At 41.2% G+C, this 14,239-nt stretch overlaps 1 protein-coding gene across 1 annotated transcript; it reads left to right on the plus strand.

Annotated features, from left to right (window-relative positions):
* The first annotated feature begins 11,917 nt into the window (after positions 1-11,917).
* Positions 11,918-13,934, plus strand: LOC149783299 (uncharacterized). The gene is made up of 2 exons (XM_089933092.1): positions 11,918-12,944; positions 13,683-13,934. Exons 1-2 carry the CDS (start codon positions 11,948-11,950, stop codon positions 13,709-13,711), a joined length of 1,026 nt encoding a protein of 341 aa, XP_089789218.1. The 5' UTR covers positions 11,918-11,947; the 3' UTR covers positions 13,712-13,934.
* Positions 13,935-14,239: the final 305 nt, after the last annotated feature.

A 14,239-nucleotide genomic window follows, 5' to 3' on the forward strand; every position in this document is an offset into this window, starting at 1 on the left:
TGGAACACTTTCAATTGAATCAGTCCTTGTATAGCCTTCAGGTACCAGTGGTTCAAACACCGGTGACGTATCGGATGCAATTGTTCTTTACGTTTCACTTGTATTTTGACCAGCTCTCGGTAAATGCGTTCTCTCAACTCCACAGGCAAAGCACGAATGTTCTCTTGTAAAGTATCCATGAACAGATGATTATGGTAAAAAGTTACTTCAATGTCTCGGTCCCACTAAGGGTAAGTAATGACAATTCGGTGACCATCGAGCATGTTCAACGAAGGCCGAATCTTGCGGTTCCCAGTGGTGAAGTGACACACTGCAACTGAAGCACTTGACTTTATCTCCTTCGCCCAAGTAGAAAAATCCGGCTCTGGCTAATTCTTCGGGGGTCGGTCCTCCCAGATACTTTGGCCATTTTCCTTTGAACGATTGAAGACGATTTTCAAAGTCGCAGTATTCCGACAAACGCACAGGAAACGAATATTCGTTTTTCACAGGTTCGTTTCGATGAGGGTTGAGTGACATGGGTAGGAGTTTGCTCAGGGCTGGATGACATCCGTAGGGAGGTAAACGTGAAGGTCGACATTCCCCTTTAAAACGAAACCCAGTAAAATGTCCAAGAGGACGAGCAGCATCGCTTTCGCATCCCACAGGTTTGACACGCACAGCATCACTTTCCATGACAGGGGTAGGGGCACTAAAGTTCCCATGATGCTTTACGGCATCGCTCAGGTCACAAGGTACAGCATCGGTCCCATCGCAAGGCTCACAATCGCACTCGTCTGCAAACTCCGTTACGCAATTACAATGGTAACCACATGGACAATCGCAGTTTCCTTCCGGACATTTTCCGTCGCAATGCATGGGTCTTATCCATCCAATATTAGTCACACTAGAGGAAGATACAACTTTTTTACAATCCCCAAACTGGAACGATGTCTCTTTCAAAGTATTCATCTTGTTTGCTCGGTCTTGGTAGTCACAATGAACTATCGATCTTGCCTAGGGTTCCTTTTTTATATACAGACCAATACCGACGTGACCGTACGGTAAGGTGAAATGATTGGGAAGTCGAACTCGCTTCTGGTATACAATTTGATAGACTTTTTCCAAGGGCCGACTGACGATGTGGTGAGTGGGTAAACGTACAATTTTGTTCGGTTGGTAGGTGGTCACTTTAAAGTTTCCATCCTCTCCCGATTGCAAGGCTTCTTTCAATACCCCAAAGTTGACCACTCGACTGGTACGATAATTCAGAGTCAGTCCTTTCACTTTGCACGTCGTGTGCACTTCTCCTTGTTTGTCACGGTATTCGTAGCCGTAATTTTTGGGACCGCCACTGACGAAACTTAGAATCTTGTCGTCGGGATGTTCGTCTGTCCAGGCTCCTAAACGGTCTCCTTCGATGTTAGGGTGATGTTGAATCGGGTGATGGATGTAAATGCAACTGTCCGTGTCAAAGTACAGGACGCGTTCCCCTAACAGTTCTAAAGCTTCGTACAATTTTAAGCGAGCATGGGCTGTCACGTAAGCCGCAATGATGACATTTCCAAAAGGGTCGTCTTGTACAAAGTCCAGATCTTCTTCGTAATTGACCAAGATCAAATTCTCTCGAACGACGTCCACGTGTTTCATGTATTTGGTTTTGTCGTGAATCATCTGGAAGTAGCGGGAAGGTTCTGTCAAATATTCCGTCTTGGGTAAACAAGGTCGTTGTGCCATTTTACCCCACAAGCAATTTAACATCACTTTGGCAAACGATCGCCTGCCTTCGTTTTTCTCGATGTGGTCTAAAGTGATGCCTTCTTGTTCCCGGTATTTCTCTTTGAATTGTATTTGGTCTTCGGGAGTGTGACACCAGCAAGGATAGCCGCTGGCTTCTTGCTTCAGTTTCAAAAAGGCATCCACGTAGTCGGCGAAAATGCCTTTCTGAGTAGGGTCACCCTTGTGGTACTGTTGTGTCTTGGGAAAGTGGCAAATTTCGTATACTTCTAACAGTTGGTATCCCATGTCCAGAGCTTTGAACAATTCTACGCTGACCCAGGTTCCCGTCAAGGCCCGTTCTTCCTGGCTGTGCTGACAAGGTTGGTCTTGGTTGCACGTTTCGGCACAAGTACGGCACAAGGGAAACATCAGTTTGCCTTGACAATGGTGAGGTAAGACGGGATGGTATAGGTTCGTGGGAGGCAAAACTTTGCACTTGATCAAGCCTTCGTATTGTCGAATGTTTTTCAGGTTGATGTGTTCCGTCAGCAATTGCGGGTGCCCTACAGGAAAGCGACAATATTTGCACACGTAGGGATACAGCGAACACACGTCCAAGTATTTGATTTCTTCTCCTTTCTCTTCGTCGGCTTGGTACAGCAAACAGGTGGCATTGGTCCTTCCTCCGTACAAACTATCCCTCGGGTTCAGCGGGTCCATGAACTGGTAACTTTCCACGAGACGTTTAAACTCGGGATCGGTTTTCATACGGTGATCGTACTCGTGTTCCCACATTTCCACCACTTGGTATCCTTGCTGTTCTAACTTTAGGCGTCGCTGACAAGTGTCCTGGTACAAGTCTTCCATGGTTCGTTGTAAAAACTGATTTTTAGTGCCACGGTCAGGGTAACAGACGGGACATCCGTGAAATAAGCAACCGTTAAACTCGTACACGATCTTGGGGTTTTCTAAGTCCCAGCCATCGACCGAATACGTTCCGATGGTCTTTTCACCCCCTCCGTTGCGGGCATGCTGAATCCATTTGTCTTCCTTGTCGCACAAGTAATGTAACCAACGTAGGGCTTTGACCGAGTATTGACGCTTGACATAGTGGGTCGTTTGAGGGCTGATGACAGCCACGGTGTTTTCAGGCATGAATCGTTGGCGGTACACTAAGGAACACGCTTTGGCAATGGTGCAAGCTTCTTTCAAAGGATCGACACCTCCGTGTTCCATGAACAGTTCTCGAAATTTTCCACAGCAACGCCGTAAAATGTCCACGTCGGAACGACAATACTTTAGCATTTCTTCCTGAAAGTCGAAAGGGTCCGAAGCGTGAGCCTGGTACCAAGCGTAGAAAGCTTCTCGTTGTTCGGTACGCATGTTGTCGGGGTCGTAATAGTGAGCCTCAGGTAAATGGGGTAGAACGGCGTGTTGATTGGCTTCCGTATTGAAAAAGTGTGGAAAGTACCCTTTAGCCATTTCTGTCATTCCAAACGTTTTAGGCATTCGACTCAAAGGCATGGCCAAATAGCTCATCGAATCTTTAAACTGTACTTGTCCCACTTGCATGAAAATGATTTTGGCTCCGTTCAAAGTCACTTTAGGACGCTCGGTGCCTTGTTCCGTATAGTACCTCAAAAGAAACTGTCCATCGTATCCGGAGAAATTGTGAGCCATCACCGTGGCATGACGATGACAATCTCCGTAACGTTCGATGTCCTCTTGGCTCCACGTCTTGTCGATGGGGTCTAAGACCCATTGTGCAAAATCGTCTAGCGTCTTTGGTCCCCGAAAGATTTTTTCACGTCCTCCAGGAATCTTGCTGCAGTGAGGGCAATGACTGAAGATAGGTTCTTGAATGCACTTCTCGCACGCTCGATGAGCCACGCAAAAATTAGGAATGTGAATGCCGGTCTCTTGCATGCATTCGAAATCGAAAAAGATGAAATTGCCTTTCTTCTTGTGACCGTCCTCTTTCTCTGGTGGGGGTTGGTATTTTTGCACGTAGCATTGGTGTTCCAAGTCCACGATGTGGTGACAAATGTGACATTTTTTCTTTCCTCGACATACGTGTGCCTTGGCATTATTGGTAAGTATGCCTTGTCCACACGTAGGGCACAATCTCAGCAGTTGACAAGCGCATTTCTTCTGTGAACCTTGCGTCTTCAAATGTTGTTGGTAACAGGTAGGGCTGACAAACGTGCGCAGACAAGTTGAACAAGGCACTGGTTCTTCGCTCAGACAGGGTGGAGAGGCCAAACATCCTGAGCATTTCCATCCACAATGTTTGTGTTGCTCTCGATTATTATAACCGTAGTCACATTTCTCACAATAATAAACATATCCCAGGAATCCAGTGATACTGGTAATGGTATCGAAATGGTCATCGTGATGATAAAGGTGAATGTATTTTCCGTCCTTAAAATCTTGGCCTCGAAACAATAGAGGCCCGCGCATTTCTTGAGGGTGCACTTTCAAGGTGTATCGTGGAGCTAGGACATCTTGCAATTTTTGCATCTCGGGAATGCCACAGGGTATGTCTTTGGGCAGTCCGGCTTGTTGTAACAGGAGTTCTGCTTCGTTTCGTTGTTTGGCTCGGTCGGAACGTTGAATAGTGTTCCAGGTTCTTTTCCATTCTACCGTGTCGTTCTTGTTGGCATAGGTTCGTCCCACCACGATGGCACGGGCTAAACACATCTGGTCATGAGGGTTGTTAATTCGGACGAGACTCGTTTTGGTGTTGCGAAGGTCGTCCACCAATAACATCTTTTTGCGTCCAGTCCCTTGAGGAGGAGAGACGTGGGTCATGTCCAGTGTGGCTTTACCATCGGTGATGTCAAACTGATCATTAGATTGTTGTACGTGTTGAATCTTGTCCATGACTTTGGAAGCAGTTAATTCTGCAGGGGTGCTAAACTCGATCCAAACAGGGGATTTCAAACCGTCGTGTTGTATGGAAAGTCTCAAGCGGTCGTCTTCTTTGGGTTGACATTGTCGCTTGAGTGCAGTGAGCAGAGAATCCCACACTCCGGTGATGAACCCTTCTGCTTTCTCTAACGGTACTTCGGACTTGAAATCTTTAAACTTCACCGTGTATTTGTAAGCCGTGGTTCTAAATTTTCTAGAGGAGCGCTTTTCCGTCTCTCGAATGGAATAGTACTTTTCAGGGTTGACTAAGGGTGGTGAACTTGGTTTAGAGGTTTCAAATTCTGGTTCACTCATGTCCTCTTCAAAATCACTGGCGTGAATTTGTGCCAAGATTTCAGCCCTGGTTCGAGGCGATAGATCACGTTTCTGCCTCTTACTTTCTTCTTCTTCTTTCTTCTCGAATGAATGGGATCGTTTCATCTTGAAAGCAAAAAGTCAAATGACTCAAGTTCAAACACCATAAACTACTTTATAGTCATAGCAGACCAGCGTATATAAAAGGGTGTGTGTCTTGTCCTTTCACTATTCATTTCACTCTCGAGCCGAGCACAACGATGGAAGAGACTGACCAGATGGAACGTTTCGTCAGAGCTTTGCGAGGGGTCATTAGAAAATTCTCTTCAGACCAGCCTACGGACTACTCTCCTTCCTTTAGAGATAAAAGTCAAGATACTTGCTATATCTGTCAGAAGAAAGGGCATTGGTCTTCAGAGTGTCCAGACCGTCAAAAAAGAAAAAAAAACAGGGGATAAAAAAGACAAAAGTCAAGATACCTGTTATTATTGTAAAGAAAAAGGACATTGGTCTCCAGATTGCCCAAAAAAGAAACAAGAGGAGTCAGAAGAAGAGAGGAATTCTTCAGAAGAAGAGAGGGATTCTTCAGAGGAAGAGAGGGATTCTTCTGAGGAAGAAAGAAGACAGGTGAAGAAAAAGAAACAGGAGAAAAAAAGAAGAAGGGAAGAAAGCGAGGAGGAAGAAGAGGAAAAGAGTGTGACGGTGAAGAAATTCAAAAAACAGAGAGACTAAACAAGGAGAAAAGAAGAAATTAATGAACTTTTTATTAAAGTGTTGTGTTATAAATTGTGAATTGGATTGTAAAAAATGGAGAAAAGAATAAATGAATGATATAAGGTAAGTGTCTTTGAGTTGTGATTTTAAAATAAGAAGCTACACTCACGCACTCATACACAGACACGTATTAAAAGGGTAACATGGGTGAGTTTTTTTTTTTGAGTTATTGGCAAATTGAAATTGTATTTCTTTTCGAGAAATGTGGGTGGCCCTGAAAAGGGCCTTTTTTCTTCATGGTGTAGGGGTGAGTTTAAGCAATCAATTTTAACTGCCTTAAGCCTTTGCCACGGCCAAGGCCTACTTCTGGACTGCGTAATGTTGATGATAATGATTGGGTTGAAATCACTAAGGGTGGTACGGTAGGCTTAGTCATAGGGTTGACATGTTTGGCTCGGGAAGGTCGTATTCTCTTCGGTCGTGATAAAGAAGTCTGATACATTTGTTTCAGACTTCTTAACTCCGTTAAAATGTCCAACAGTACCGTGACCGTTTGATTTTCACCCTCTTGTTTCTTTGCTGCTACTTCTTCTTCTTGCTGTTGTTGCTGTTGTTTTTTTCTTACCTCTTCTTCTTGTTGCTGTTGCTGTAGGAGAAAAGTCTGTTCCGCTTCCTTTTGTCGTTGTATAAATTTCTCCAATTCTTCTTTCTGTCTCTGTCTAAAATTCTCCACTTGCGGTAACGAAGAAGGTAACGAAGGTTCCGGAACAAATTCTTGCGAGGAGAGAAAATCCACAAAATCCCAATTCACCTCTTCTGAAAGTAAGTCCGGGTTCCCTTGGGCAGTCTCCCCTGCTGGTGCACCCCACTGGATCGTTTTCTGAGTTTCCGTCAGGTTGAATCACTGTCGCATAGATTGACTGCACACAAGCGCTAGCGAATCTATATTGACTACGTGACGTCACAGACTGCTCTCTTCGGATTGGATGCGAGCTGACTGAATTCTGTAACGCGTGTTCGGATTGGTAAATGAACTCAATCCGTTTCAATCCTTCCTCCGCCTATAAATAAGCGCCGTTCAATGCATTGATTCACCTGTTCTCGTCGCTTCAAGATGTGGACTACAGTTGAGTCATCCACCCTTGTGTCTTCCATGATGTTTCGGACAGACTTGCTCATGTATGTCCGATCGAAGTGGACCGTTGTCCACAGGACAAACACCAGCCTGTGGATACGTAGGATCTACGTCGAAAGACAAGGATGCCTGAAAAGAGTGCTGATGTACGGACCAACAGTAAGACGCAGCCTAAGGACAAGAAGAAGACCAATGCGGTGCCATTTATGTTAATGAATACATTAACATAAAACCCAAAGGCCCTTTTCAGGGCCAGCCATATTTCTCGAAAAGAGATAGCCTTTCCATTGCCTACCCCTTTTTTAAAAAAAAATTTTTTTAAAATTTAAAAAAAATCCCATGTTAAATTCCCCTTGTACGTAGAGTGACCCACGATTTATTCCCATGTTAAATTCCCCTTGTACGTAGATTGACCCACGATTTTTCGCCATGTTAAATTTCCATTGTACGTAGATTGACCCAGGGGTCCCTGTAATGCTAATTCCCATTGTACGTAGGGTGCCCCACTTCACTACTGACAGAAAAAAAGGTGGGAAGACAACATTAAAGAGTGCAGAGCGGACAGGCGTGGGATTTGGGGACTACCCAAGGGCAGTAGAGAAGAGGGAATAATGGAGAAAACTGGTTGTAATGTCAACTGTGGCGCCCCAACGACCTCTTGGGTTAACGGTTAAGGGTTTCATGATTATGATAGTAACTAATGTTACATGTTTCCAAATTCAAAATTCAAGCACGTGTAAGTTCTATCATAACGCATTAATAAATGCATTGGCTTACTACGAAGTAACCTAATAGCGGATTACAAAATCAATTCGGACCACAAGCTAACGATCTACATAACTCCGCCTCGCATCTAATAATTATCTAATAATTAGCCCATTTTTCACATACGCATGTAAATGAAACAGTACATACAAAACGATCCTAGTAATTAAGAGCACACACTACAGATACTAATTATGATTATGATGCCGCAATATTCTGCAATAATCAAGCAAATAACTTACTGAACTTTTCAAAGCTTTGTGTTTCAGTAGAACCTGCCTCTAAGTTGTGCGGCCAGAATACGAGCGGCTTCTTTCTCGGAGAAAACGCTATTCATCTGCAATCCTTCCAGGCGAATACTAAATTACTATTACGATTTCTGAAAGTATCATTCGGGTCTGAATTGTAACCATGCCCTCTATCTCATTTTTGATTTGATATCGCTTTGTACCGATCTAATCAAACCTATCGGAAAATGTCCCTATCGCTGTCTGTCAACTTTGGGAAGGATACGAAGACGCTACGTTCACCCCGTTGACTTTCCTTTTGATTCAAGAACTAACCTTTAACATATAGGTGTGAAAGCTGCAAGCCTTTCTTAAGTGACGGTTGCCTTTGCCTCCTCAGGTTTCCGGTCTCTGGCTGCTCATGATAACCTTGCGTAAAAGTTCAATACTAACCCGGGTGCAATCTTTATAAATCAAACGCAAGGCCACGGCAATATTCCCAAGACAGGTAGGTTATAGCTTATACATGAATGTGTGCTTAGCAAACGTGACACCGATTGTATTTAGTACAACAAACAAATAGTCCTCAGCCCGAACAATTAGCCAGATACTAGAAGCGAACTTTACGGAGTGAAGTGTTGCTGAGATTCCATGATTGCATGCGTTAATATTGGAAAATACTGGTCAGAGATGTGTAAGTGTCCCAGGTAGTCACTATTTAAATATAATTGTGTAGATTGTTCGTGTGCCTGCATGTGCATTATCAAAAAGTGGGGACCGGTAAATTGTAAAATGGAATAATTGAGAAGGCACTTTTTTGTCATATGCAGGCCCAGTTTATTGTTGCTATGATGATAAATACGATGTAGAGTTACATGCGAAATGAAGCTTAAACATCATGATTTGACTGGCCTAAGGGAGAGTAGGAAAAATAGTTCCAGGTATTAAGTGGGTGAGTTGCACATTTTCACGGCGAGAAATAGTGGCTCTATATTACGGAAATGTAATGAGAAGAAATCATGCAGTTCTGAGGGTGGCAGGTAATATTAAAGTTGTGAGATTTGTAGCCATCTATTGATTATAGGAAAATTATGTATGGTCTGGGCGCGTTGGAATTTCCAGTTTACAACAGTAGTTGTATATGAGTCCTTAAAACTCAAGAGCAAACAAGTGTCTCCTAATGGGATTCAGGCCAGGGGTAAAATCGCTCGGTAAAGACATTCTTTTGGCTTATTACCCTATTACACTATTATTCGATTGTCCCTGTTAGCCTAGCATGTTTAAATTTGTTTTTACCTTTTACCTCTGACCTATGTTTATTGCTATTCAGCATTATCTCACATGCAATAGATCTATCTATCCATCCATCCATCCATCCATCCATCTATATATGTATTTATCTACCTCTCTCTATCTATCTATCTATCTATCTATCTACCTATCTATCTATCTAATTAAAAGCGTCAGCCAAGATGTTTATTAAAACATACGAAGAAAAGTACTATAGATATACGTTCTTCAATCTATCTATCTATCTATCGATATATATATATATATATATATATATATATATATATATATATATATATATATATATATATATATATATATATTTCATACAAAAGCTTTCAACCAAGTATTTTTAATTTCAAATGGGGTTTATTGTCAAAACAATTTTCTTTGTTAATGTGGGAGTTACTTACGGATAACCTGAGGCCAATAACGGCATGTTATTCAAGCAGTATTGAATTAGAGAAACCATTAATAACGACACTTATAGAACTTTAACCCTGAGTTTTAAATTGCAGAACTTTTGTCATGTATTGTAATACGCACTCAGTATAAAATACAAAATTATACAAAATTATGCTTTATTTTCAATTTGTAACTTTTAAAATCGTGTATATCGATACGTTACTTGCACATCTTGGTTACGGTAAAGATTCCTATGAGTTATGGGTTTATTGAAGAAATTACATGAATATTGAACGGAGTGCATTGGCACATACTGATATACACACACACACACACACACACACACACACACACACACACACACACATATATATATATATATATATATATATATATATATATATATATATATATATATATATATATATATATATATATATATATATATATATATATATATATTTATATAATGGATATTATTTAGTAGTGATAGTAATGGGTATTTGAATTGCGGAGATCCGGAAGATATTTGTTATGAAGTAAGGACGAGATGTAGGATTTAACCATTGAGTGTGTTAGTGTACTTCTATAAATGATATAAGTGCACGCATATATGCATTTCTCGAAATGGAAACGTCATGCTGTTATCATCATGGTAGGGTCTTGCACCGTCAAATGGTTATTTTATTATTGGACGTATTCCAATGAAAGTAACAGGCACATCGGTCACAAGAGACACCGATATACAGTGAAAAACCGAAATGCACATTATTTCCTGTTCTCGGTGATATATCGATGTATATATAGGGAATGTGTTTTGCGCTTGTTTTATTTGTACTATAGCGGAAATAAAATATGATTTTTCCCAGTTATGGCAATCGTCATCCGTCGTACTTTACTGGACAGGTATCATAAACAGCTGATGGTTTGTTCTGGAATGCAGGTGATATGATACAGTTCCGGAAAGATGAATAAAATAACGATGGAAGTGTTGTTTACATTTACTGGTCTATCATTATGAAGTTTCTAACATAACAGACAGTTGAGCTAAATCTGAAGCATTCCGATTGTTATCAGTTTCATATCAATTTATATCATTTTGATATCGTTGAAAACGTCTATGACATTATTTGTTAATTGCATCAGCGAATCAATCGTCCAGCATAGGAATAAGTAAAGGTCTCTAAAATATTCGAAAAATACATATGACATTTAGAAAAGAATAAATGTTACTGGGCAGGACTGAGATTCATACAAAGGTATTCCACGGGATATTTGTATCAAATCGGTTAGCGAAACACTGTCCCTTAAAGTCAGCCAAATACTATGACGAATTGTTAATAATTTTCCCGTAATAAGTTTGTAACACTAAGTAAAAGTAAGATTGTCGAGCTTCAGATTTCCTCTAAATTTAGACTGAACAGACTCTGCATCCGCAGTGAACACACTCTACTATCGCACCTCCTTCTAGTTTCGACTTCGGAACACGACATACACAGTTGGTTTCAGGCTTGGTGTCCCGGGTCTGAATACAGCGGAGACAGCAGAGGTTTTCATAACCAGGCTTCTTCCGCTCGGCGATCAGATTTTTATCTGCAATATTCCTCACTAAGCAGTACTCGAACAACTCCTTACTAATAGCCTTTCTACTGTAGAACAAGTCATAAATGTATCTCGATTTTTGTTGACGAATCTGAACTACAGGCCAAAGTGCTTCCACTTTTCTCTTGCCTCCATGGAGCTCTTGTTCGGCTAGTATCATTTTTGTATTCCACCCCTCTGGATATTTCCTTCTCCTCACGTTAAGCATATGTGTGTGTTAGGTTATATATGACACTCAACAGAAGTTATGATCCACACTCAGTACACAATACTAACTTGTTTCTCATTTTAATAATATTTAATCCTCCAGACTTCGTTCAAACAACTAGCACCATTTCAATCTATACCTTATATGCACAATTAATTAAGGTGTTAGATTTTTGGACGTATTTATGACTGAGAAGTTATATGAATCGGAACTGTGGAATATACGTGCATAGACATACATACCATTATATATAGATATCAATATCAGTCATGGTAATGAGTATATGAATTAAAGAGGTTATGTATTAAAATACATCATTTAATAAAGAAAGGAAGCAAAGAAGGAAGCAGGGAAAGAAGGAAGGATTAGTTTAAGGCATGAGATTTGCTCATGCTGGATGTCCAACAATAGGAAGTAATTAGTGCAACATGTGGTATGTGCAATATGGCGGAACTAATGATCTTTGAATAATCACGCTGACTATTAACCAGTTCTGTGTCTAATCGGTTTATTTACTCAAAAATGACTTTAGCATATGCAGTGGAATCTAACATGATATATAAGGCACTCAAAATTTAGTTATGTGTCATGTCCACAGCTAAGAGAGCAAGAGACAACACTCTAGACAGAAGATCGCTTGAGATGGAATTGATTATTCCTAAAGTAGCACAAAATGCTATGAAAGACTTAGGCCTTAAAAGTGCATCCAGGTGGAACTTACGGGTCCAGGAAAGAAGGACCACCCTTCTACTAATCTGGGATGAAACCATTGACGAAAGAAAGAATAGAACTAACCCCCTAATAAAGCAGGAAAAAGTAGTGGAAAAGCTGGTACAACAAGAGGAGCGCTCGATCCCTGCGTGTACTCAACAGATACAGTGCTCCACTACCGAAATATGTCAGCAAGTACCACCTCAACCCACAACAACAACAGTTCCAAAAGTGGTAGTACTGAGGAGGAAAGGACCATACTTACCGAAACCAATTGTAACACCATCTCAACAAGGAATATTGCAGGCAGGTGAGGAGGAAAAAGAGAAAGAAGCAAGAACAAAAGCACATGATGCGACCGATAGGAATGAGAAAGACGAAATAAGAGAATCAAAACCCCAACTGCAACCCCCACGTGAAGCAGCAGCGAGACAGTCGGTAAATACTACCAAAGGAGCACGAACACTCCAAACACCAAGAGCAACGACAGTACCTCAGGCTGTGACGAAACCAACATATACAAAGACTACAGCCATACAACCGTATCAACAATTACCTACAACACAGGAACAGGTGCTGCTATACCTGCAGGATCAAACAGCAAAAGTGGGACTAGGTAAGATGAGAAATGATCGGGAAGCAGCTCGTCAATACATTGAAGACTACCGGATAGTGTTAGCAGCTTCGAAGAGAGTAAAGTGTGAGGGACACCTGGACCGACTAACGTCCAGTATCTTCCAGAAATCAGCGGCAAACATTAAAGCTATTGGAGAACCGTTCATCAGCTGTCCAATTCCCCTAGCCACGCTGGCTGTGAACGAGTTGAGAGAGTCATTGAACATGTCGTCCCAACCAGTCACCGTCTGGCCACCATTAAATTACCTGTCAGTAGCAGACCTGATCGATCCTCACAGCACCAAGCGGCGGACAAGACCTGAGGCCATCCCTGCTTCCGTTATCAGAGGTTAGACTTCAGTTATTTTGAAAGCTACTAAACACTTTCATATGAACTGTTGGAACAATATTAATAGTTGTAGTATTAAAATTAAGTCATTGCTGGTTCACATTTAGCAGACATATTTTTATTCTCTTTTTACTTTTAGAAATATCTGTATTTCAAGTACGCTAATACGTTCTTCGCAATGAAATTTGCTTTTGCAGGAAGTCTAGCAATAGGGTGTCATCAGGGACGTCATTTGAACTTTTTCGGGGGAGGGAAAAACATGATGGGGGGGGGGGCGCAAAACTTGATTCATGCAAATAGCAACGCACTGGCTCTGGCTGATTAACAGATTAGAGCATTAGTAATAGCATGGACGTCAAATTTCAATTTTTTTGTGGGTGGGGGATCGAAACTTGACGGTCTTGTTAATTTTCGTGTATAGACTACAGTAATTTGACAGCATGCAAATTCGTTGGGGGTATATACCCCCTCCCAAATGACGTCCCTATGTGTCATTTGTGCAACATGGTATGCGCAGCATGTCGGAGCTGCTAATCCGTATATAATATGGCTGGCTATTAATCAGGTTGGTGTCTAATTCGTTGCTGTACTAAACAATTACCAAGCGCATGGTAACCTAACATAATATAAAAGGTACTAAACAAACTCATATATTTGTCGTGCATTATGATGGTCATATTACAGACGCGCACTGCATAAGTCTAATGCAGTTAATCCTGTTTTTGCTCCACCTTGTAGGGCTTTGCATGAAACGACGCTTAATCTGAGGCGAAACGAAGAAATGTCTGTTGGGAATGGAGATCATGGACAGAAGCACGGAAGTGTTGGAGCATAAAATGAGAAGCTGAAAGAAACGTGAGAGTACTTGGGCCATTTTTTCAGTTTCATCTTCCAGACACATACATGGAATTATTCTATAAGAATGAAGACTATTCGTAAAGAAATGCGTGACTATTGCAAATAGAGTAGTGCCGAAAAGAAAAAAACGGGGGAAAAAACTGGAAAAAGCAGGGTTGTGAAGGGTTGTGAAAACGTATGCAGTGATAAAACCTGAGTCGCTACTTGTCAGTGCAAACTCAATATCTCGTTTCCTTACATCCAAGCTAGAAGAGGGAAAGATTGTGAAGTGTTCCCAATGATGTCTCAATTTCTGAATTGAGAGAATATGTGAATTTTGAAAACCGTGTATTTAAATAATGTTACAAATTTATCAGAGAAAACTTATTAAAAATTTATCAGAGTATTTTGCTGACCTAAAGATACGTAACTGACGGATATGACGTTCTTGTCAAGTG

Source organism: Sinohyriopsis cumingii, chromosome 14 (assembly GCF_028554795.1).
Source record: "Sinohyriopsis cumingii isolate HCF-2022 chromosome 14, ASM2855479v2, whole genome shotgun sequence".
Taxonomy (NCBI): Eukaryota; Metazoa; Mollusca; class Bivalvia; order Unionida; family Unionidae; genus Sinohyriopsis; species Sinohyriopsis cumingii.